The 26,492-nt window shown below is 44.8% G+C and overlaps 1 protein-coding gene across 1 annotated transcript; it reads right to left on the minus strand.

Annotated features, from left to right (window-relative positions):
* Nucleotides 1-403: 403 nt before the first annotated feature.
* On the minus strand, nt 404-25,124 carry T265_11797 (hypothetical protein; the record flags this gene model as incomplete). Its single annotated transcript, XM_009178559.1, has 7 exons — nt 404-946; nt 5,175-5,321; nt 7,320-7,461; nt 11,435-11,505; nt 12,832-12,946; nt 14,313-14,462; nt 24,900-25,124. The coding sequence occupies 7 exons, from the start codon at nt 25,035-25,037 to the stop codon at nt 804-806; spliced, it is 906 nt and encodes a 301-aa protein (XP_009176823.1).
* Nucleotides 25,125-26,492: the final 1,368 nt, after the last annotated feature.

Consider the following 26,492-nt stretch of genomic DNA (forward strand, 5'->3'; position numbering starts at 1 on the left):
CAAATCTACTTGCAAATGTGCTTATATATTTTTCCACCTCCTCTTTAGCACATTCGAGAAATCTGCATTGTTGCTGATTGAACTCAAATTTAATGGTTTTTTATCTCGGATATTTGCTTAATGACTACAACGTTTGTAGGTATCCTCTAATTTTCGTACACTCCTTTCATCATTTCAACACGACAGCGATTTTTTACTTCACCCTTTATGGAGGTCCCTCAATAACTTGCGGTGACATTTAAACATTAAAAATATGTATTCTATTAGTTTTGGACCTGCTGGCAGCGCAAATTCTTGCGCACGCTAACCCTGAGATCTATATAACAGGTAGCTGCACACATGCGACTAAAAATCGAGTGCAAGTTTCAGTCGTTTAAATAATTATGCAACAAAGTGGCCATGCAGAGAATGAATTTTTGAGCATGCGCACGTGGAAAACGCACAACATTGCAGCTCAAGCAATTCTTAATAAAAAGTAACAACAAACAAGAAACAGCGATTCAAAAGAGGCATTAGTCAAAATCATTTTGATGAGGTTCACACCAAAATTGTAACGGAAATACAAACTGGAATAGTAGCAAAATGAAGCAATAAGGGTGATCACGTCCGATCTTGTTGCATAACTTCACATATCCTTCGCAAGATTGTACGAAGATAAGTCAGAGTGGTACAGGTTCAGGCTGGAATGTAAAGGGTCGGAAACACGAGGGAGGTTGCGAGGCCATTGAAAAGTAGAATTCTTGGACATGTGCATTGTGTATCACACATTTGTCTTCTGATCTGCATGTCCAACAAGGGTGCAGCTAAACCGATAACGCGTTGTGTTTTCGCAGCAAGGCTAAAACCAGTTGACCTGGTAACTGTTGTATTCTGGCGTAGGTTTTCGGATTCAGTCTAACTTGATCAGACTCCAGTCGATTGACAAGTGTCACACAGACGATCGCAGCTACAACGTAGAACAAAGAGGCTATGAACCCGGTTTGAAGTTTTACAAGGAATGTTAAACTTTAACCATGAACTCGACCCAATAGGGGGAGTCAGACTATGCTGAAAAGTCTGAACAAAACCGTAAAGCTGTTTCGAGATGGTGAGACACGAATGGCGTGTATCGCACCAATACTGAAGAGTCGAAATCATCAGTTTCTGGATAGCATTTTGACGTGAGACACTTGGCTATCAGTAACCACCTAGCAGTCTGAATAAGTTGGGAATTACACAACACAGCATGTTTCAATGGGGATCAGATGATGGCATCTTAAAGAAGAAAATGTTTCCACTTTTGAGTATATTTCTCATTTCGTGGATGGGATGAAACCCGAAATTGATTTTGTGAAGTTCTGAGACCCAGGATAACCGTCTTTCTCTATAGGTACAAACCTAACGGAGCTCAGCTTGGAACTGAAGACAGTACAAACTGATTGCGGAGATGATGCACACGGACAGTCAAACACTGTTAGGTAAATGCAGGTGAGTTGAACACTTCTATGCATCGCAGCCGAATACTCCACTGACGGCCTGTTGTTGCGTCCGTCGGAATAGGCTGACTAGCCGAGGCATGTCAGACGTGAGCTGCGATCAATCGCTGTAGCGAGTATTACCATGCTCTTTCTCATCTTGCCACTTGAACGGACTAAGTTTGACGTCTTATCAGATTAATCACCATCACCACATGAGAATATTGGCACTTCACTGCCGTATGACCACGTCATTCTATTTGAATCATCATAATCACCATAAAAGAATAACACTCATCTCGGTAGACGATCGTTCGACACACGTAGAACATAGTAACTAAAGACGCTGTATGCTTTCTGCGACTGAAGTACCCGCTGCATAACAGGATATCCGTTTTCTAATCACCTGGTTACGAGTTCCTTAACGTTGGCTGACACAGCAACAGTTCTGAGGTACTGGTGGTCAAAAAAGGAAGTCGCTTCACATCATCATCACAACAACACATCCCCTACTGTAGCCTGGTTCATGCGACCCTTGAGAACCAGTGATATACCTTTTTCAAGCGACAAATGAGGGAATCAGCACGTGATTTTGTCCCTGGAGATTCGTGCACTGATTTCACTAGACTCTTCAGTCAGATCTGACAAAGCCACCGAGGTATTTAAAATTGTCTACATTCGAGTAACTTTCCAGAAGGGAAAAACGGTACGCTGATGAAAGAATCCCTCCCGGATGAAAGGACTGGGGGCTGTGTGCATAAAATTAAATGCAACGATTGCACTAGAGTTTGCATGGGACAAACTGCCAGAGAACTGCACACCAGAATTTGCAAGCATAAGAGGGTAAACAAACCACCAAGAAATGCGGAAGAATACCAAGCGCTAAAGAAGGACTCAGAGATCGCAGTACACAGGACATACAATAGATCTGGAGGATGTGAAAGTTATAGGCGGGGACTGCAATTCGCACCATAGCTGCTGATAGGTGAGGCAATGGAAATTATCAAGCATCACAGCGTTAATAGAATTGAGGGTGTGGAACTGGCGAGCGTATGGAAAGCCGAGTCGACACGTGACTGTGTGTGTATGTGTGGTTATCAGTGCACGTAGAATCATTAGCAGAAACATAAAGTAGGGGGAGGGTGGAAATCATGATCAAAGTTCACAGAATCCACACAGACGGACGAAAAGGGCAAAAGACGTTCAGGAGGGAGCATCATGTGGACCGAACAGGAAGAACTACACACTAAGCTGAACCCAAATCCGGGTAGGTTTCCACATCGGTTTAACGCTTGGTGATCCACCCTAACACAAAATTCCCTGTCAGATTTGGGTTGACTTATCTGATTGGTTCCCGTTCCGCGTTAAATCTCGACCAACATCACTTGGCTTGAAGAAGCTTTTGTCTCAAAAGTGAAACGTTGCCCCGCATTTTCCGAAGACGAAGTTTTTAGATAGTTCAGTGCACACTCTCACACGTTCTGAATTATGTGCATGAGGGGAAACCGGATTGGCTTCGCAAGCTTCTGGGTCCAAGCAAGTGTGGTTACGGGTGGTTAACGACCGGCAGCACAAAAACGTATCAACATGATCAGAGATCAAATATAGCCACAGTAGTGGACATCTCTGATATATGCAACTTCTCTAGGCGGCGCGAAACGAGGCCGCATACGTGTAAGTCCAGCTACCTCCGCTGACGAGCTGAGTTATTAGGCATTGAAGGCTCCGAGCGCTCGTCATTCCGAACGTTACCCTTTCTAAATATTTGGCGTACACGTTGTTTCCTGTGATTACTTGTTTCATCAGCTTTTATCCTATCGTCCATCTCGATACGTTGAAACATATGCAACATTCCTGTATCGATCGTTCCCACAAATCAGTGGTTCAACTTAGCAACAGACATGGGACCTTTCTATACATTTAAAATCTGTGCGTATCGTCAACAGAAAAATATGCATGCCCTGGATAAGGCTAATGATTATGTGCAGCAGTAGAGCATTTTGTTCCATTGTCACGCGATGATGTGAACTCAATGGAAAAGTGCAGGATGAACGATGAGAAAACACAGAGAGAATCAGTCGTGGCGTGTGTTTCGTACGTCTCGGCATGCACTGAGGACCATAATACAGAATTCCATGTTGTCTGGACATAATGCACTACTCACAAGGTTGCTAAAAAAACTCATCGACAGCAGACGACGGTTCATCAGGTAGGTGCAGTCCTCGAATTTCGGTCAAATTCATGCCCTAACTGGACCCAAATTGCACAAAATTAATGAACTTTAATCAGCTGCGTACGAATTCGGTCTTAACAGGAAATTGACCTAGAATCCAGCTTAAGAAATTCATAACGAGAAATTCATCTGGGTTTTAGGTAAGTCACCCGTCAGAACCAAAGTGATGTTTAAATGAGCGGATTTACTGCATGATGTCTGGCTTGATATCGTAGAAGCAGACTTTCAGCGAAACAGCAACTTGAATTGTGTGGCCCAATGGCGTCGCGAATTTCAGCTCGGACAGTCCATCCTCACCACCCCATCTGCATACCAGTGGTTAACGTCCTGCGTACATTTTGGTGGGTATTGCACACTGAAAAGCCGGGAGCATTTTTTCACTATTTTATCCTTGTTGGTAACCATCAGATTTACTTCACATGCCGTTTGAAGCTGAAGGTAAGATTTAATAAGACTTTTACGGTGACTCTCACAGGGTAGCTGTACCATTCACGCTGAAGATTTTAGGAAGCGAAGGGGCTAGTTATGTCAAACATTTTCAGTTGTTTGTGCTGACCATAGTACATACTTTTGTGGCCTTGAAGCACTCAGGAAACCGCACTATCGATTAAATACAGAAGATGATGTAATCTGAGTTCGCGGTAGTGTCCAAAAACCGATCGTCAAAAGTGGTTGGTTGGAGAGCTGTGAATCTTTGACGGGGCTGGCAACAAACCAGTATCTTCGGTGACGGACACCAGTTAAAGAACGCGGTCCATACAAACGTGTAGGATTAAGTCTTACCTATCGGTCCCGATCAAAAAGAATATTCTTCTCACCTATTTCATCCAAAGAAGGCAAGCCTAAAGGCTACTTAGATGGAAATCAGCAACCAGTTTTCGTAGGCGATCATGTGCGGTTGGAACCAAATTTGTCGAAGTGTTAGTCCATAATCTTGTCCGCTCGGCCGGTCAGTTTCCGATCACCCGACAACGTTCAGACGTGCAAAGCGATGCTATACGTGCATGCACTCCAACAGACCGTTAAAAATCATAAAACTGTTTGTCGCCACATACGAAACTTAGGCCACGAGAATCAGTGGGCTTTGCAATTAAGGACTGTCTTTCCTTTGCTTTTTCTAACTTGAGTGTTGAGAAGGATCTACTTCCCTAGGGTAAACCAATCCATATAAGTTTGAGCGATTCCGATCATATGCATCAGCCAAGGAATTCCTTAAAATGTCTGAAGGGAAATCGCACACTCTTTAATGGCACGTACAACGTCGGTAGTTTGTTTAAACCCATTGTTTCCAAACAACCAACAGACACAGTTTAATGCTTCTGTTGTTCATGCAAGAACTGCCTTCTGTCTGACTTGGATTGGTTCATTGGCCTTTGTGGTTGAAGTAAACTCGACGCATAATGGTATTTATCGGGGAACACTGTTGTCGACGGCCGTGCGACGTCATGGTACACAACACGTTAAACCAGACCCGGTCATTCACTCACCTCGGACGCCAGCCAGGTAACATTGGGCCGCGAAACATGTGCATTCCATTTCGAAGTTTCTCACACCCATCGAGCAGGCCTGATTCAGATAGGCCATCTTCTCTGATTCCGTGAACTGGCAAAATGCCCCGTCAAGTCTGGCTTGCTCTGAAGAAGAAAATGAAACCAAAGTGTGATGTACCTAGAATGCTTAGTAGAGCGGAAGTGGTTGCAAATACATACTGTTATATTAAGGTGGGATATAGTTACATGAACACGAAATCAGACGAAGAGTTTTCGAAAGATATCGCCGCTCACTACGGGTTTGTTCGCCGAGCTAGGTGATTTATGGCTAAACGCATGATCACTGCGTCATGCATCGCGAACAGAACAACAACCGACAAGTGCATCCAGGCTTCTAATATTATGTCGTATTCATTTCGTTGTTCCCAAGAGTTCTTGATAGTATCATGCGATATTTACCTAAGCTAGGGCGAGAAACAACGCCACTCTACCACTAGAATGCTTCCACCTGGGAGCGAGGCTGCTGAAGAGATCTACGGGTCGATATTACACCCGACTTTTGGATCACTCGAATCTGGAGTTGGCTAATAAATTATGGTTCCTTCAAGTCCCGCGGAAGATAAACACGAAAATGATGTTACAACTGAACGACTGATTTATTCCTTTCTAGGTAGGAAACAGGTATATGCGATAACTTGTCGTGGCCAGTTCCACGAAATTGACAATGTGTAAACATTGGGGGCGAGATGGCCCAAGTGGTTAGAGCTCGAATTTACTGACCGGAAGGTCCGTGGTTCGAACCCCACATCTGCCTGTCGACTTCCCCTGTCTAGGCTTGGGTGACCTGGCAGTATCCCAGCCCTCGTGCCTCCTTTGTGCGGCATGTCAGTTGGGCACCGAAAGGGTGCTACAGCTGAACGATTTATTTATTTTTTAAACAAAAGATTGGCAGAAAATCGGGGACTGCGTCTATCCGATGAGCCCCAGGAGTGACCGGACCGGTCGTCGGCTGTGGAAAAGTTTCCATTAGCTTTATGAATTGCGCACCCCGTCTAGATGAACTTCGCTCTCGCTTACATCATTTTTGTTTGGACGGTCTTCCTCCTGTCCTGGCGCAATTACTCTGGTGAGTATATCCCACTGGGATTGTGTTTCGCTCTTATGACAGCATAGAGGCAGCGCATATACTTGATCGTGCTGGGATTTGAACCCCCGATATATGACACCCGATGCGAGCTCTACTTGACTGGGAACTTCTGAAAGGCAGGTCAGTCGATTGATACAGCTACTGGGTGGCAATCACATCGCTCAAGCGCGGGCAAGTTCGCCTGACCAGACGTGTCAATTCAATGCGAGCGCTACTTGACTGGGAAATTCTGAAAGGCAGGTCAGTCGAGTGATACAACTACTCGGTGGCAATCACATCGCTCAAGCGCGAGCAAGTTCGCCTGACCAGACGTGTCAATTCAGGTGCATCTAGCGTGCGCGGATGGGATATTGGTAACAAGCTCCTCCCATATGTCACGTGTCCGAAGTTCGAACCCTCGCGTATTCAAGGAGCGAAACACGATTCCAGTATTTCCAAACCTTGGAAAAGTTAAAGAACTGTGCAAGCAATGATGCTTTGAACGCGAATTCCGCAAATCCCGCAACTACTAACAAATAAACTACATTCTGTCAATGTTGATCGGATGACCGGTAACAAATAGAGTTAGGATTTAGCTCCCGTTATCCACTACGGATAGGTGAGATGAATTCGCAGTTGGTTTTCACGTTGCAGCCGAGATGACCTCAGCTAATCTTAATCTTTGATTGTTGAACGACAAGACGACATTCAGTTGTTTTCTCGCGAAAGTTATCAATACTCCGGTTACTCTTTGGCCAAAAACTACCAGTAACCGATTTTTATACCTGTCAGTGAGAAAATTAGCTTTATCTACGGTACAAGCCACAAAATATGTTCTGGTAGTGCGATTGACTGTTGTCCAAAACAGCACCCGCATCAAGCTATCGGGTTTAAGTAGGTAGAAGCTTTGAGAATGATTCTGACACTTCAAACGTACGACGGTTAAGGGAAATCTGGCAGACATTCGAAAAGTAATCTGGATGTTTCAGAAAAATCGCCGATTTTGATTGGCTTACCTTCATAGAAATCGTTTGCACAAACTGTTTTTCCCTTCACGACAGGCACATTGTCAGGTAGCGTCTGAGCCAGTTCATACAGTTCGTCCGCCAGGTTAGGGTCCAATGGAGCAGGTCGTTTCACAGTCTTGCCAAGGATGCGCTGTATGTCGTAGGGCAAAAAGCGGTGAGTTATAGAGTGTAGTTTAGAGCAGGTGGGAGCACCTTCATTTGTAGGAACAAGCGCACTGTAGTTTGCTTAATAATGGAAGGCCCTTCTCATTTAGTTCGCAACTGAGTTCTGCCCAACCCAATAGAAATTCTGGAAGGCGTTACTGGAGCACGCCCATTTTCTTCTAAACGAAACTTGCTTAGACTCCCCAAGTCCTTTGACGATCAATTGACTTCACTCTGACGTTTTTAACATGTCTCAGCTACTTGAGAACACTCAGTAGACTGTTTGTTTTCCACCACTAGGCTGAGGGCAACGACGTACGGAAACAGTAGAGACTGTAGAGAGCAGGTGGTGTCGTCTATCTCGAATAAACGCCTAAGGAAAAACCACTCCGAAAAGAGGTTATTCGGTTAACCCCCGTTTGTTGTAAGTGCCTTCGGTATAATACGACCATTCATCCGGTGGAAAGGCGGCTTCCTTACAAGGTCGTTCAGCTTCAAACACCGATATCACTGAAGTAGACAGAGGACGATTCTGTAAGCAAAAACCCTTGATAAAGGCTTATCGGCTGTGAGTATGGAACAATTCTTCTGGCAAAAAAGGACGTGAAACATCTGTCACACATCGCTTTTATCTTAATTAACTTTGCTGATTGTAACGGTATGCATAAAATCGTTTTTTCACCTCCATAGCACGAGTTCTGCATAGGTCTTATAACACAGCTGCAAACTCATCGGCCGAAATGCTGATATTTTAGAGGACAGAAAGTGGAGAATTGTGCTTCAAACTAAGGCTAGTGAACGAACACATTTCTACCTGTTTTTCAGTAAAAAGAACAAACAGTACTACATCGTAAAAACATTGCTTTCAGTGTTATATCACTCTCGGAACTTGCTAAGATCTTATACGGCTGTTATCAAGCAAACGAGTGCTTGACAGGATAGCACCTATTCTCTGTAGACGCCGACTCCAGCTTGTCACACAAGAAAATACAGCGCCGTGCCGAATAAATTCAACGATAATACGCTCCTGGTCAAGACTGACATCTTACAAAGTGGACCGTAGAACGATAAATGTGCTGCGTACAGATGACGACCTTGAAACAAGCACGCAGACGATCACATTTTGGTTTGCAGTAGAGCTGAAGCTCCACACATACAGGATGTACAAAATGGTCGCTTAAAATTCTCACAAACCATTCAACAGTGAAATGGCTGTCAGAATTTCAAGCACACTCCTGCGAGCAGATTTGCACATATCTCTCTCTTTGTTTACCTCAGCTGACTGCTTGTCTGAATGTCCACGCAGCAGTGTCACGCCTCACTTTCAGTTTGAGGGCACCGGAACACACCCATATTTTCACATACCAAAACATGTCAGGTCACATGCTTCACGCGCTTCGATGATTTCAAACCATAGGATTAGTTTCTCATCGTGTGCCTTACCTCACTTTTCGATTAAGTTCATTTCGTAGCTTCACAGTGAGGCGATTCGCTGCATCATATTAAAAACATAAAACAGGATAAGGTCATTCAGTCCCCGTTGACCAGATTCAGCATTACAGCCAGGGAGACTAACCAAATTTCCCGCATCAGCTGATATAAGCGCTCGAGGATCGATGACTACCGTTGATAGCGTCAGCAATGCGGTTGGACAAATAGTCCATTGCAAGGCATCTGTAATCTAGCTATGACATATGAGCTGGCAAGAAAAGTGCACTTAGGCAACGTGACGAGGAAGCAAGTGGGTTGTAACGACCAACTAAAGCACATACTGAGAATCCTTCGATGTGCAGCGGGGCTCGTAAATTAAGAATTTGAGGTGCTCTGGCGTGATACATTGGTAAAATATATTCATTGAAATAAGGAAACACTCATAGTTGAGCACAGCAGCCCGTAGAAGCGTCCAAAACATTTCCAAAACCGCGTCAATTGCTGATGTGCAAACAGAACTAGGATTAAGATGAAGAGGACGGGATGCTTCTTGGAGAAAACCCATCACCATCCTCAAATTCAAACATCAGACAGTAAAACCCTCTTGCCTGTCAATAGGTTGATGTTTTTGTAGTCCAAGACACTTACGTCGATCTCAAGTCAACCCATTCTGCAAAGCAGCAGAAATCGATAAAATTATCCTTTGATTCGCAGCAGCAATTATCATTGAGCACTTGAAAACCTCACTTTGATTCCAACAATCATGTTAACAGCAAACAAACAGATCTGCAATGGAATTTCTCGGCAGAACACGCCATAAGGTTTCTGAGAACACTTCGAACCCTCATTGCGAGTTTCGCCCTTCTGGGGTTCATTGGGCAGGCTAACTACCTAAGTTTCAGTCGAACTCACGTTCTACTTCCGGTTAGTCATGAGCCCGTCTATCTGGGATCACTTGAGGTGAACTGCTTGGATGAAGGAGGAGCGGCGCTATATCCTATTCAAGTGCGGGATAACAAAACTGCTGATCAACTGCTCGTAGCTGAATGGCGGTGTGCAAACTCTTGCTTGGAAGGCTGTGGTCTGAGTCTCTGTGGGAATTAGTTGAATGCATTTGCTGGCCATCCATGACCTCCAAACTGCAAAGTGCTACTGCAAGACTGGGTGGGCTCGAACCCTAGCCTCATGCGTGCCTATGAACCGATTGAGGTAGTAGACAAATTTGTATGCCTGGGCAGCTGTATCAATCCCGGAGGTCTCGCGAAGGATGATATTCCCATCTAGATTGGGAAGGCTAGAGCAGCTTCTGTGAACCTGCGTCATCTGTAGCTTGGGTGTGACATCAGCTTCTGTGACAAAAGTTGAGTCTACAATGCTGCGGTGCGCTCCATATTACTGTATGGATCACAAACCTTGCCGCTGAGCACCGAGGACGTCAGAAGACCTTCAGTGTTTGACAACCGATGACTTCGGTGTCCCGAGTCTAGTGGGAACACCAGATCAGCAGTGCTAAAGTACGTCGAATGGTATTTGGGAGAAATAACTAGCCCTTGATAGATGAACTGATCACACTGCATAGGTTGCGCTGACTGCGTATGCCAAACGACCGACTTCCTCGAAGGGCTCTTTCAACACAACCACGTGAAAGGTGGAAGAGAGTCAGAGGCGGCCAAACAATGGATTGGTAGCGAAGTATAAAAGCCAATACCAGCAAATTCAGTTGCGCTGGTTATTGCCGTCTTCCGGAATGGGGGTCCCCAGACGGGCCATATCAATGGTTAGAGGCATTGTTAGACATGGCCAAGTGCGCCCTGAATGGTGCTCTTGCATCCAAGCTATTGCCTCCAATGCATAGCTCCCTTCCCAATTCCCCATTTAACAGTCCACTGACAGTGCTGTATTTTTATCAGTTCCCGCCTCGAATGCGCAGCTATCTACCCCACCTCCCCGAATCATCAGTGAACGAAACTGTGGCAGCTACAACCACTGTACGACTAGTACGTGGTTATTACAGCTGACAGTGATGATGACCAGGAAACAGCCATACATCAACTGCCGACGTTCTAGGACGGGATGATTTGCTACTAACGAGACCCACATTCCAAACGTGTAAGTCTCCACTGTTCGTTGGTTTGTTCGCTGAGCTGGGCAATTTGGTTGCAAACGTTCCATCACCAATCGAGGCGACATCGTCAGTGTATAGTTGTGCGTAGCGGTGGGTTAGTGGTTGTCCAGCCACCAATCTCTTCACTCTCTTCAAACTGCCCGCTAGATTGATGTAACCTTAGACGAATTCCAATTTGAATCTGTTGCCTGGGCTCGAATTCCAGCTTTGTAATAAAGCGATTAATTTGATTTATGTTCTTATGTTAATCGTTGTGATCAGAGGGTCACCAAATGGAATATACAGAATCACTATTATCAAAGAGCCATGACGAGTCAGCCAGTTTATTTCAAGTCACTGATTCCAATCCGCATTACATCAAATATGCCATGATTACAAAACGGTATCTATAATCATCACTTACCAGGGAATAGAATGACTCAAATGCCGTATCGAGTGCTTCCGTTGTAATGACCAAAGTACCTGGTTCTACGCCTGAGAATGAACGAGGCGGAAGCATACATTCACAGAATTAAGAAAGCTAGCAAGCAGAGCAACCACAAACGGCGAATGGTGCCACCATTTTTTCAATAAGAAACTGTGAGAAATGTTGAAAAAATATTAGGCGAAGCGATGTGTTAACACGCAGTGCGACAGACGAAAAATGTGTTTAGGTAATTGTCTTGACGAAAGAACAATGAGCCAATGCCATAAGGTACACCATCTGATCGAAATCAAAGAACTTGTAGTTTATGTTGCACACAATAAAGTCCATCTCTGTCGGGGATCAGTTAAGAATCACCTCGGAGACACCTACACGCGGGAGGCGTCGGTGGAGTTAGCAGTTGGTTGTGATTTACACCAAGTTGGTCAAAGCCCCTACACAGCATTTGTAGATTTTTGGGGCGGTTTTTTGTTAGAAAGCATGATGCTGAAATACAGTCTCCTTTCGGTGCGAATATTCCCGAAGGCGACAAATCTCGTCACTTAGCTGTAAACAGAAAGTTCATTTAGTTGCCAAAATTTTCCACTTTGACGTGAATGCATTGATCATGTTGTAACTCCAACGTCGGCTTTATGAGCGGTGATCGAGTTGGAAAATTCCGTATTGTTTATTGAGAATTGAAGGTGTTTTTTAGTAATTCGGGCAGACAAGTGGTTCTGATACCACATCCACTCAGTTCAAAGACAAATAGAATGAGGGCTGTGCTCCTGAGGATGGAATGGTTGCCACAGTTTTTTTTAAAAAGTGAGTGGAAAAAATAAGAAGCGAAGAGTGAACCCAAAAGCTGGGCAACGCCAGTTTAGATGGACCGAAATCCAATGTTCAACAGGGCGTCGTGCATGATTTGTCCTGTTCTTTAAACGATCGAATCCGCTAATGAACTGCATAACTCTTTTCTTTAGAAGGAGTGTAGCGTTTTGCCTGAAGCGGCCTGAAGTAGCCTGAAGCGGACTACAAGCAAGAGTGACGCACCCAAAGTCGAAAGTGGATTTACTACTGAGAGGTAGCAAGTGAACACATAAGTAGATCTTGTGGTTAGATGAACTAGATACTGATCAATCACAAAACCCATGTTCACCCATGCCAACATCCATACGCCAAGGTCATTCTGGGTGAACAGATAATATCTAGATGCAATCACGAATTTACACGCAACCTACTGAGGATGTCTTGCTCTTATTAGCGAGGAAATCATCTGCTGCCGTAGTGTTTGATGTGGACAGGTTAAACACACTTGCAGTGCCCCATCGACCCCTACCACTCAACCACAGATTATGTAATTCATAAGGTTGTACAATTATTGAGATAACGCTTACCTATGCCCCCGGATGTTCCAAGTCGAATAAAAGTGACGTCGGTGCAGTGGGCGTAGTGCAGCAATTTGAACATTTCGTGCAGCAGTATGGAAATGGAAGGGGCTCCCATTCCGTGCTAAAATTGCGAGGTGCGCAAACTTGATGAGGCATTCTGTTTTCTTAGAAGGTAGCTGTTTCAGACAGATCCGAAGCATCTAGAATGTCGTTTCCTGGTATGGAAACACAGCGTCTTTGCAAAAGAATGATTAAGTTCAGGTCACTATTCACCGTTAGTTTTCGCTGTCCGGACAAGGATTAGGACGAACTAAACCGAGGCTTCGACAAATACACACATTTGCGTATCGACTTAGTTTTCAACTGCACATCTCATTAATCCTATTGTTCAGTTGAACCTCTCGTGAAAACCAATAGAGATGTGCAGATGGGTATATTTGTCAAAATCCGACCAATTTTCTTTCAGTAGAACATAGGGCTGATGGAAACTCAGGGACCGCGCCCATTTGATGAGCCCAAAGAAGAGCGAAACCGGCTGAAGAGTGCACAACAACGATATGACTAATTTGCTTTATAAACTGAGGCTTCTTTGCAACCCACTTAACGCTATACGGTTCCGCGAATTCATGGTAAGCAACATCACACTCTTGGCGTTCAGGCGTTGCAGTTGTGGTGGCCGGCATTTGCCGTGTTAAGTGCCGCATTCTGTATGAGCGTTGCTCTTGCTACACCATGCAATGCTTATTTATACCAAGTCAGTAAATGTACCGGAAGACTTCAACACGACAGTTGCATCGCGTAAAAGTGAAAAGAACAAGTGAGTTCTCTGACTAGTCTTTTGGTCTGATCCCTGAAAGCGGAAAGGAAGGGTAGTTGAGAAGTTCTCAGTTAATAGACGAGTTAGTTATTCGTCCTTTCAAGTGCAGTGGATGCACCAGCCTATACCAGCATCCCATCATATCTTACGATAACCCTCCATTTCAGGATATACTTCGTTTCCAAGGTTCTTTCAATGTACCGGCTGTATTGACCAAGTCACACTGGTGAATCACCAGGAGATTCAACAGGAGGTTAACTTTTAGTTCAAAATTTTTTAAACCACACACTGGCGACCAAAAGTACTTGAACAATTGGAATGTAGCAAGGTAGATTTACTACGGCATGCGATTGCTGGAAATTCTTTGTTGAACAGATTGCAACACTTCCCCTTTATGAAACAGGTAGACTCTTTCACACAAAAGGGATGATATTGCATAAGCGGATCAGAAGCCTGTTGTTCGTAACTGACGAGCCAATATATAGAGTGCAGATGTTCTGCAATACACTAAACCTAATTCTGTTGAATCGGCAGTTCGTTGTCTCATTAGTAAAAGTTGCCATTATGCTGATATTAAAACACACATACTTGATACCTGTCTGTTCATGAATGCAAGAAAAACACAAACGACAATGTAAAAGTAGGAATTACTCCATTCCAGAAAACTTACGTCGGCTGCCAGTACTGCGCCGACTTTGTACAAAACAAAGCGTCCTCCGTCGGCAGCTAGATTAGGAAGGTCGGTGGATAGTCCAGCTTCCTTGGCCAACATTTGGGCAAACGCCTTGATGCGATAAGCACTTCCGGCGACACAAACAAACTGCAAGTCAGAAGAAGAACAATACCATAATTCCAAAACCTCCAATAAAATGAAACTGCAATGCGAATTCATCTTACTAAAGCTTTCTTTACTAAAATGACTGGTCTCTAAGGCTGAGTGCTGAAAAGGTCTTAGAAGATCGTACAGATAAGCATGCTATTATTGATGGCCTTAGAACTTCCAGTCGGTAGCTCTTCGCCACACACTAACAATCTATTCCAAGACATCACAATGTAGGTTACAAAGTCTCGAAATATCCAGCGAAGAAAATTTGGATGTGACTAACAAAACATACGATCAAGCAAAGACAAGACCACCCATTCTGATATATGGGGGAATAATGGTGGCTCAAGCTGTCTAGATGGTTGTTATCGTGACCACTGAGCTTGGAAGTTAGTCTGTGATTGCACTACGACACCACATCAAATTGCTACGCACTGATGTCACCTCAGTCGATATCGAAATAAAATGCAACCGGATTGTTCAGTTCGGTGGTCATCACAATAACCACTATTCACTTCAGTATTTTGTAAGCCCATTCTGGAGCCCAGTATCCTTCATATTGGTAGTGGAATAACATGAAACCTAAGGGAAAGGGTTGATACAGTATCTGTCCAGCGCTCGATGTACTCACTTCCAGCCAATCCACACTCAACCTTTCTTAACAAAGGCCGGTTTCTAGCCCGTCACCTTCATCACGAAAGGGGCTTTTGCCACGGACCGTCGCTACTGGGGCCGTCAGCGTCAGCTGATATTCATCACAAACGTCCTTGCCGGAATAATAATAAAAAATCGACTAGAATCTTGCAGAAACTCCTTGAGCAAAGGAAGAACAATATTGACGTACCAAATTAGAAAAGAATCAGACAAGATGATTCATTCCAGCCAAACCTTAGGATTCTACTTCCTGTGTGCTCGTAAGTCAGGGACCACAGCCAAGCAGCAAAACATACTCCCAGCTGGGAAACGGTGACCTTATGCGTAAGCGATCGTGCCTGACCACCCGTCGGCCCATAGAACCCATTTGCACAAACCAGAAAAATCGTTCAGCTCTAAAACCTGGAGGAAGCACGAAGGCTGAGCTTCTGTGAGGTTGTACAAGCCTAGATAGAAGTCGAGATGCGCGGGCTTGGTCCGAACCGCTGACCTTTCGGTTCACGTGTCCGCGCCTTAACCAATTGGCTATCTCAAGCTGGACAAAGGTACAAATAACAATTTAGAGGTATGCACTACTTTCTTCGACACAGTGCAGCCCTACATTCTGGTGCAAACACGGTACACCGGTGAGAGGCTGGGTGTTTTGCTTAAACCACTGGCTAAAGCGAGACATCAGGTTACTAAAACAAACCCAAAGACGAACCAGTAAACTGAAGTACAGGATCCAAAATATCTCATCATCATCTAAGACAACAGCATCAGTGTTGGCGCTGATGCTTCACTGCCGCACAGCCATAAGGTTCGTCTAGTTATATACATATATACATTTATAATTATGGAGTGAAAAAGAAGAGGAAAAGAGTGAGTGAGAAAGGGGACCCAGTGCTGGCCTATGTCCAGCATTCTGAGGTGCCTACATCACCAACCACTCAATCGGACAATCTGAAAAGAAACTGACAGCACGAACACCACCGTCATCGATTAGCCGTTGGTTGTTGGTCTGTTCGCCGAGCTTGGCAGTTGGATTGCAAACGTTTCATCACCAATCGAGGTGACATCGTCAGTGCAGGGTTGAGTGGCTGAATTCCTCCTCTTCTGCCTGTGAGTATATAGCTTCTAAACAGTATCTGGTAGTTCTGGAAACGGCCGTCGTGTAGTTTGATTGGTCTCCTGTGAATCTCACGTGGTCCCAATCTCCTGTGTCTGGTTGTTTCGTTGGGTGCATTCAGTTCAGCAGTTCTGTATGCGGTTGTCATGCTGTGATTGGATCGTTCCCTTCTTCCCTTGTGGGGTGGGTTTTGCCCATTTGATTGGCCTTCTGTTTTTCGTGATTTTCTTCCTTTGTCCCAATTAGTCTGTTGGTTTCCGTTAGGATTCTTAGCTCCGAGTCCCGTGAATCTGTGGGTCTTTCGCTCGTAACGGCTGATAGATTGGGTCAATGTCGATGTGTTTATTGATCGATTTTTGTGTGGAGTACCACGCCTCGGCAAATTCTCGTTCCCGTTTTGTTCTTGCGTGAGTGAGTATTTGAACGCTGTCCCAATTGAACGTGTGTCCTTCCCTGTCTTCTGCCATTTCTTGAAACGTCTTCAGCCAAGCGCAGGCGGCTTCACGGGGACCTCATCCTGGAAGGCGTACAACACCAACAACATCCTAACCTCTGTGACCCACTGAGCTATGCTGGAGGTTTCCCTTTAACAGCCACAGAGTTTCACATACTAAACTGTTCAGTGAATAGGGTTTTGATTATCAACGTCTCTTGGTCCTCCAGGTAGGAGGATTGGATAGACAAGGTAAACAGTTCCCTCGAAAACCTGACATATTGTGGTAGTGTGCCAATACCCACCAGCAGCTGTCAGATTTTGAACAAAACGCTTTGACTGCCGACCTTAATTGCCCTCTCGTCTTTGTGTAGGCACACTGACAGGATCCAAGCTCCCGTACAACCGTGAACGCTACGAAAAGTTTTATCATGCCACATCGGCCATTGCGTTCTCATCAACTAGTTTGCCTTAATTTCTACATGCAGCGGGACAAGTAAGCAGAAACTCGCTACGGCTTGCGCATCCCTTCTTACACTTCCACATATTCTCTCTTCTACTCTACCCCAGTCGATTCGTACGTCCTGGTACCATGACTGAAAGCTCCGTTCACCATGTACTACACCCAGCTGCAGTTTCAGTACGCACGACTCCACTAACAAATCTGAAACCCCGAAAACCGGCCCGGTAAGCTGCCTTTAATTTTCGCACACTGAAGCAAACAGGATAGGGAGCGGCCCTTTCTTGAACGCTGGACTCCCTCTGCATTGATGTATACTGTCTGACAGAAACAAGGATAAACGACGCAAGTACTACAGTGGAGCTCACCACACCCAACCCCGTCTGACTGCAGGTCTGAATCCATCAAATGCAGGTTTTGTGACGCTCTAGGTGTTTTCGTACAACAGGCTAAAAGCGCAGACATCGTTGTGGTCGCTGGTGATATGTCGTTCAGGTGGGTAGGCTAAGCGCGGTTCTGAGATCCAAGTGGCTTGTCACCTTGAGTTCGACATGAGGTTCACGGACAAAGAAAACCGCCTACTCGGCCAAGTCCGCTCATGGTCTGTTCCCTTGGAGTACCAACTCACGAAACAGTATACCTTGCATGACAGCTTGGTACCCACTAACCAGCTAGCGGCGAACGCAAATAGGCCACATTATCGTCAGTTACCGGTGGACCATTGTTTGTCCCTCTAGGACACCTTCGTGGATCTTGGTTATGCACTTGTCTGCTGCTTCTTTTTATTGTGCCTTTCAAATCTTTTCAGAACACACACAACCCGCTTAGCTGTTGGGGATCTCGTGCACTCACAAATAAAAAGCCTATCAGAACTGGCTCCTCTAAGGCCTGCAGGCTGGTCCATTGTCTGATTTTAGCGACTTCTGGAAACAAATATTCAAAGCACCACTCACAGCCAGAAATTCCGTCTTCCGTACAACGCAACCAACCTCATTCGAACATAGGATCTCCGATAGGACCGTGTTGGTCTCAGCCACAACCCAAATCGACTCATCATCCGACTCCATGTGAAATTCAGTGTCTTTATAGGTCAGGAATTTTGATGAAGTCAAAAGGCAAAAACTGAAAGGTGCCGAAAATTCTAGCAGCATCCGAGGTTGGTTTCGTCTAATTTGTTCGTTTGGTCCTCGTAAGTCTTCTGTCGGCGAAACCATCAGAGATAAAAATGACTCCCTAACGTCCATCAAAGGGGAACGTTTGAACCGTTTGGAACATTACTCCGAACAGTAATTCAAATGAACAGCCGGAACCTCCAAACCGGACTGTCGGCTTGTAAGAGCAAGGTTGGCGGTGAACGGGGCCTCCTTTGGCCTCAAAAATGTCCAAGTGTATATCTGCTCTAAAGAGTCATCGCTCTGCTGGTCCTGGCAGCCTTCCGCCCGCTTAAGGAGTGCGGTGAATTCCCCAGCCAATATCTATCTACCCTACTTGTGGTCTACTCGAGAGGTTGCTTGGGACAGACTAGCGCCAGATGCTCTCCCTTAAGCAGTCTTTCCTCTTGGATAAATTTTGTAGTTGTACGGATGGGACATCAGCGTCGACACTGACGTTAGTGTCATTGGTGATTTGAGGATTAGGCGAAAGAGGCGTTAGTGCGAAGAAATCCCGAAGCACCGTTGTTGGACGGACGGCAATAGCAACCCTGCATAAGCTAATTATTTGTGATTTCAGGGCGGACGTTTTCTCATATATCAAAAACATGCATACTTCTCTTCGAAAGGAAGTTTAAAAAGCTGGTATCGCTGATCAATTTAATCGGAACAAGTAGGAGACTAATTCCAAAATTTTAACATTTCACTTAACTTTCCTTGCTGCAAGGCTTCTCGATAGTGCATATAAGTTTATTTGAGGAAAACTTGTATCAAAGATGCACCATCTGTTAGAGTTGTCAGACACTTGTTCGAAGATATTTCTGTCTCAGCGGTTTATATGCACCAGACCTTGTAAAACGTACAAATAGACACTATTCTGCATGTGTCCTTAAAATCGAAATCTGCATGTCCCTTCCAGCCTACTGGTGGTTGGCGTGCGACAAATGATTCATTGTGCTTATTTGAGATCCATTAGTCTTCAGCTGTGAGAGTAGATATACATGAGGAAGTTAGGCACTGGAATTGGCAGTGCCGGTCAACGAGGTATGGGTGTGCAAATGTTTCCTATCATGTGCAGAGGTTTATGCTAGCGAATGTTAATATTTGACGGCTAAGGAAGACTAGATGGGGTCTCTGCGTAGGCCCTTGTTGACATCCGAGTGAAGGTTGAGCTATGCTGGGTGTTTGTCATCTTGCATATGTCGGCCACCATGAAGAGACTGGATCTTACCGTGGCGTGGCGGTTTGTGTACCTCGGCGACCCATTGAGCTATGCTGAGGGGTGTTCACGCGACACTCACAGAGTCCATGGGTAGAGGCCTGACGAACAGTCTCCCGGCCCTCCAGTTTGAGGGTTGGAACATGAGTGGCGACGTGTTCCGTTAAAATGGTAATGTACTTGCATTTCCAGTCGAACACCGCTGCCTAGCGGTTAGGCTCTTGAGCCAAAGGTTTTGGTTGAGGACCCTAATCGTCTTCCTGTCTAGGTGTGGCCGCCCCCGCAGGATCCGAAGCCCTCGTACAACCACGACATACACAACTAACAATACTTTCATGCCACATCGGCTGTCGCGTGGTGCCATCAGCTGGGTCGCCTTATTCGCTGCATACAGCAGGGCGGGTAAGCGAAAACATGCTACCGCTGACACCTCCCTCCTTATAGTTTCACGTTTTCCGTATTTCAGCCTCCCACGCCCAAATTTGAATACTTTCTCCGCAGGTCCCATCTCTAGGACTGACAGTTTCGCTCGCCCTGCATCACAATCTGCTGCAGCTTCTGCAAATCCGAGTTCAGTTGCAACCCTAAACACTTCGAAGTCTGTTTTCAAACTCCGAAAGCCTGTCTACTTACCACCTTCAACGTTCACACGCTGAACCAATCAGGTCAACAAGTGGCTCTTGCTCGTATGCTGGATTCCCTCTTCATCGATGTATGTTGTCTCTCAGAAACAAGGACACAAGACGCAATTACTGTGATAGAACTGACTGCCTCCCTCGCTCTCTCTTCTCATTGGGTGGTCCACATCATTTTTTATGATCTGCTTGTAGTTACTGTGACTGGGTTTCTGGACCATCAGCATCATCTACGGCAGTACTATGTGATTTGCGTAATCACAAATCCAGTGAAATCAATAAGAACCGCGCACAGAGAAGTTAGTTCCTATTTAAGTCTACATTTCAGGAATGCCATGCGCGTGGCTTATTAAGGGGAAAGTTAGCGTTCATGTGAATGGCAACCCTATGTAGTCAAGATGGTATTCCATGGTCTTATCCACTCGGCCTCTGACTTCACAGCAAGTCCTACGTGACAGCTTTGGTTCAAAAGGCGTAAGCNGGACCATCAGCATCATCTACGGCAGTACTATGTGATTTGCGTAATCACAAATCCAGTGAAATCAATAAGAACCGCGCACAGAGAAGTTAGTTCCTATTTAAGTCTACATTTCAGGAATGCCATGCGCGTGGGTTATTAAGGGGAAAGTTAGCGCTCATGTGAATGGCAACCCTATGTAGTCAAGATGGTATTCCATGGTCTTATCCACTCGGCCTCTGACTTCACAGCAAGTCCTACGTGACAGCTTTGGTTCAAAAGGCGTAAGCAGAAAACTGTACTGTTCAAGTTGAGTAACTCTACGTTGGCAGGTTTAGGTCCACTGGGTTTCCTGTAACACTTCCGGTGAGTTTATTGTCGGAAATTCCGGCGCGCTCGACCTGAAGTTATTCGAAACACAGAAATCTCATCTGCGTAGCGGCGCCTTAGTTTATCAGCAATCATGAGACGTCCGGTGCACGTACCTCACAGGTATCTAGAAGATCAGCTTGATTTCTAACTTTTGATTACTCAACACCCTCAGGATATCTGAATTCAGGTTCCCGTGCTTGCTAATTGCCGATTAAAAGAGCTTTGAATATAAATAATTCGACCTTGCGAGTAATTCAAGTACAGTACGGCAAGGAGCATCCAGGTCCGGGAGCTGCAGTACGACAGCCCTATAGTGTCTTGAAGCATAGTGTAGGTAATGTCATCCATTCTGCTTCTCTGTGCCCACATCTTGGGCATCGCGCGGTGAAACTGATGAGACCACCCATGTTTTCCACAATACGACAACTTTCGTCCGCCATAACCTCGCATAAAAAATAACATGACATCGGTAAGAAGTAAGAAATCGGTGACATAAAGCCATACGACTGTGCTGAGGGTGCCATCATGTGGAATGGGCCATTTCATCACAAAACGTCGGTGGGTGTTCTTGTGGCACCCTTACTGATAGCCTAAATGATGTTCTTGTTTGCGGTCACGTTTCCTAGATTTCGTTTTAGAGCAATGGAACGGTCAGTTTCAGAGTTACGGACCCTCAGGCCACACTGGCCACAACAGTGTGCCGCAGAGGATCTCATTCGGACTGGAAGCACATGCAACTCGGATGCATTTTGAATCTTTATTTTGCAAAAAAAGGCTTGCGGCTGATGCGATAAGTGTGAATATTCCTCTAGTTTGTCGAGAAGTCTTATGCTTCTTCCCACTCGTAACAATGAGTCAAGTGTACAGGATCGTAGACTACAACTTCAAGGACCCCATAAGAGCGTCGTCAGATGGGCTGTTGGCTCACCCACTTTTCGAGAAATGACTTCATGGCCAAAAACTGATACTTGTCAGGTGGTATTGCTCCATAAGAAACATATCAACACAAGAGAAGCACAAGTGTCATTAGTAGCGGTGGAAAGATGTATGGCTGCCTTTCTCAGTAACTGATAGCCGACTTATTCAGTTAGAAGAGGTGGCTAGCCAAACTAACAGTATAACAGCATAACTTTCGCAAATTCGTCTGATATTTTCGTTGAGTGTCTTAGCTAGTGTCAAATTGGAGTAGCTGCTATTCAGATACGGTGGTTTGCAGAAAACGAGGCCCTATGTGCGCCGAACCCATAGCAGAATATGCACAGTTGTCCGGTAAGAAATTATCACATAGGTAGGTGTGATCAGGTGTGTGTGGTTAGGTTAGTTGCAGGTGGTCTTGTTATTTACTTCAAATGGTTCCTTCCACCATGTGGCTCGGCGAATAACTAGTCTTCAGACTTTTACCAGTCCTACTTGGTTCTTGGTGCATCCTTTGCAGTTTTGTTTGCGTATATGCATTTCAACACATAGTCCAACGCATAAGTGTAAATAAACGAATTTTTGAACAAATCCTTCAGTTTCTGTAACAACGAGCCTCTCACTATGTAAATAAAAAGAGCCAGCATCCATTTTTTGAGCTATCAGTACGAAAAGACATCTTAGCATCTTAGGCTGCGGTCATCTATCGTAAACTGACTGGTGTTGACGCGGATTAGTCTTTCTCCATTTGTGCGAGCTTCATTTCGTCTTCTAATCAATCGTGCCTAATCTGTAGTGTTCACTGCTACTGGCAAACTGTTCAGATGAAATGTTAGTGACCACGGTGGTTAACTCATTCGAGAGGGAATTAGACGGAGGTACTGGCATTGTTCAGTGGCGTGCAGACCGTACATAAAAGCTGTAGAATGGTTTCTACGGTATTCTATGCCCCTTTCATATCACCCTGTAGGATAGTATCAAGTAAATCAGCTCTCGGAATTCTGTTCGCTTTTACATCCTTTTCAGACGAAAACTGGCGACATCGTGAGACTGATTTCAAGAGATGTACCTAGCTGCCATTACTGGCTACAGCAGAACCATTACTTTATTTAGAAATATCTACAAATAATAGGTTAAACGTGGTCGGTCAATCAATACCGGGGCTGGGACGACCCCTAGAGGAATTCACCTCCAAAGTGACCAGGGTATGGGATAATATGGTGGAAGCACTCCCGAGAAAGGTCAGAAGCCGGGTACAATCAGCGTTTATCTTCGATCGCAAATGGGTATCAAACAGCATCGTTAACCTGGCAAACGGTAACTCAATGCAGTAAACATGTACCTCAGAAAAGAAGTTGACCTACTGTTCCCCACGGAACTCTAGAGCGACTCTGGTCTTACCACCGCTTTGCACCAAATGAAATTTCCTGGATGAAATTGCAGCACTTGTGGTGGCCGTTGTTCATCGGCATGAAAGCTGCGTTCGGACACCAACCATATTTGGTTCGAGCGAAATAAACCCCACTAAGTTTGATTATTACCAGCTTGAGATAGTTCAACCTTCGTGCTTCGCTCGGGTGGTATGGCGATTTAACATCAAAACAAAGTTAAGGATGGACGATTTGTTTTGCCAGGGAAAGATCTCTCGCCAAGCAACTAAAGCCAAGTCACTTCCGGTATGCGCAGACCACTGTGTTCTGTTAATAAAACTTCGTCTCCCGCAGTGAACGTTGGGTAAACGTACTGGTATTTCCTGCGGATCGTCCGAGCCCTTCAGGACTCCTTTTTCTCATTTACGCCAATGGCCCTTCCGATACGCTTTCATGACCAGCTCCAGGTTTTGTCGAGTCCCAGCGGCATTGCACCTCACAAAAACAGTAATCATTGGATTGACGTCCGTGAGTGATGACATGTGCCCGTCAATAATTTATTCAGAAAAGACTTAGTCATGTGTGGTAAGGGGCAGATATTTTGAATTATCATTCGCGTGGACTTACATAAACTCTATGCGGCCTAAGCCAGATCGCCTATTTAGTATACCAGTCAGATAATCGAATCCAAGCCCTGGGTGCCAAGTATCTACAATAGGTTAAACAGATACCAGCAAGACAGGGAAGCCAGGGGCGCGCAGAAATTCACTTCAATCCACACCATTCCGCCGAAAGTTTGTTCCGAGGTTGAAGAAGCCTTGGCCGTCCAGACCCCTGCCGCAAACCCATACCAATCCGAAAACAAACTTAGCTTCTGGCATCGCCTCCAGATTGAGTACCGTTACCTCATCATATATTGACAATCGGCACGTTTTCATTAACCCCCTTATGAGTCACACACTTAAAGATATACTTCAGGCAACCTTACTGATAGAAGCTATGAATAGGACGACATAAACTCGGCACAGACACAACAGTCTTTTGATGGACGTAATCAGACATCCTGACACAAACCGGCCTAAACATACCACAGGTGCTGGAAAAGAATAGTGAATTCGGAGCTGCTAGGAGGTAGACGGATAATGAAAATTGCTTATTGAACAGCAGCTTTGAGTAGAATCATAAGTCAAGACAACAGAAGGGTTTCACTGGGCAATGGCCCGCAAGTTTCCTGCGACCTGGCAAATTTTTCTGATAGGTCTTTCCCATCCTTACAACAACCCATAGGGTTGCCACCCTCTGTACTCTCTCCAGCTTCACGACGCCCTGCTTCAAATGTGGAATGCATGTCTGGGTTAAAGCGTATTCCAATGTACTCAGTTTCCGGGCGAGCAACTGGAATCAACAGAAACAGTCAATCCTCATCATTGGTTATGTCGGATATAACTGGGATACTGTAGAGAAAAGCACACTGAGGTACACGCAGACCTCCGTCAGAATAAAAGAAACACAGTGAGCAGTCGGTAAAACCTGACCTTTGGACTGTACATCGGGTATTTTGGGTCTTCTGACGATGAGGTCATAAGATTTATGAAATGAGAAGAGAATAAAAACGACAGATAATTCAAAGTTTGTGAAAACTTTCGTAACTTGTGATTACCTTCACATCGCCAAACTCTTTTCTGAAGTTGACAGATTTCGTAGATAGTCCGAGGTGATAGAGCAAATCTTCCTCCATATGTTTCAGATGTGGATTGCTACACTTCAGACTCGTTTGCCAGACGGGTACTGAATTCATATTGCAGGGGTTTTGGGAAACAGAATACTACACGATGTAGATCTGCTGTAGCCGCGAAAAATCATGTGCTTTTCAAATAATTTGCAGCTTCATGACCTAGAGATTTTATAAATGTATTTTAACAGCTCCAAATGGTTCCCACAGACCAATGTCAAAGATTTGGTGTATTAATAAAGTTTCTTGAATACCAAGAATTCCAAAGCTAGTAGACTGATTTCCGGGATGGAAAAGAGCTACTAACATACGGACCGGGTTGTTTCAAAGCCATGTCAGGGTTCTATAGTCAATTAGAAGCAACCCTTCGCTCGTTTAAAACACTGTCTGGATCACTGTGACACGATGTTGGGCGCAATCGGTGATTCATCAACCGAAAAGTCGCTGGCGCCGCGCCTTGGAAGCACAATGCATTTGTTGCAAAATCCTTTCACGGGTTCATGGGTGGATGCACAGAATCGAGGCTTTTGCCCAAGTTTCCGGGTCCGTTGTGCTCTTGTCGGTCACTGGCCATCGTTCACCTGAAAGGCAAAAGCGGAAAAGGAATGTAGCACTGCTCTTTATGTTCTCAGCGCGGGGCAGCATGCTTGCCAGGGCAAATATTAGCATAAAAAATGTCTAATAATGCTTTAAACTGGGTTCTAGAAGGAGCGTGGAAAACCGTCGGAGGAAGGTCATTCCAGGCAGCTACTACCCGAGATAAGAAAAGATGTTGTCTAATGAGTGTGCGCGCCCTCAGCTTGAAAAACTTCTCACAATGTCTCCGCCGTGTTTTCTGCGTCAGTGGCGTTTTTACCTTCATTTTACTTCCATTATTACATTGCGTATGTTATGGTGATCCTTCTGACCATTGTACCGTCAGTGGCTTTTTACCTTCATTTTACTTCCATTATTACATTGCGTATGTTATGGTGATCCTTCTGACCATTGTACATTACTACTTTCTTTGTAACTTATCATTGCTCAAACTGTACCACTTTCTATCTCTCACTAAAATCTCAGCTTATTCCTCTTCTCTTCATACCGAATAACTTTTGTTTAAATGAACACAAAAGAAATATGACAATACAAATTCTGTATCTCGTGAAAGGCGTGCTCCCTTCTGGCTGTTTCGAATTACGCTGGCAGTGAATTAACGAGCGGTGGGCTATCTTTCAGACTGCGACGGGATAGAAAGTATCTAGGAATATATCAGGGAAGATTCCAGGAAGGGGATCGATTTGGATTTATTGTGGTGGTAATAACTAACTGTACCAACGAACTGTCAGTTGTATCATCTCGCCTATTCTTTTCCACTTGCTTTCACTACTTTGAACTGGTATTTGCTCCACTACAATATCATCAATTGCATAATCGCTTTTTGCTTGAATACAAAAAACTACAAAAACGCGCACTTGTACAATTTCATACAATACAAGCGTGGTCACGTGCTTTGACCCTCTCTTCTGATTTCGCTCGCGC

This window comes from Opisthorchis viverrini (assembly GCF_000715545.1).
Source record: "Opisthorchis viverrini unplaced genomic scaffold opera_v5_585, whole genome shotgun sequence".
In the NCBI taxonomy this organism is placed as follows: Eukaryota; Metazoa; Platyhelminthes; class Trematoda; order Opisthorchiida; family Opisthorchiidae; genus Opisthorchis; species Opisthorchis viverrini.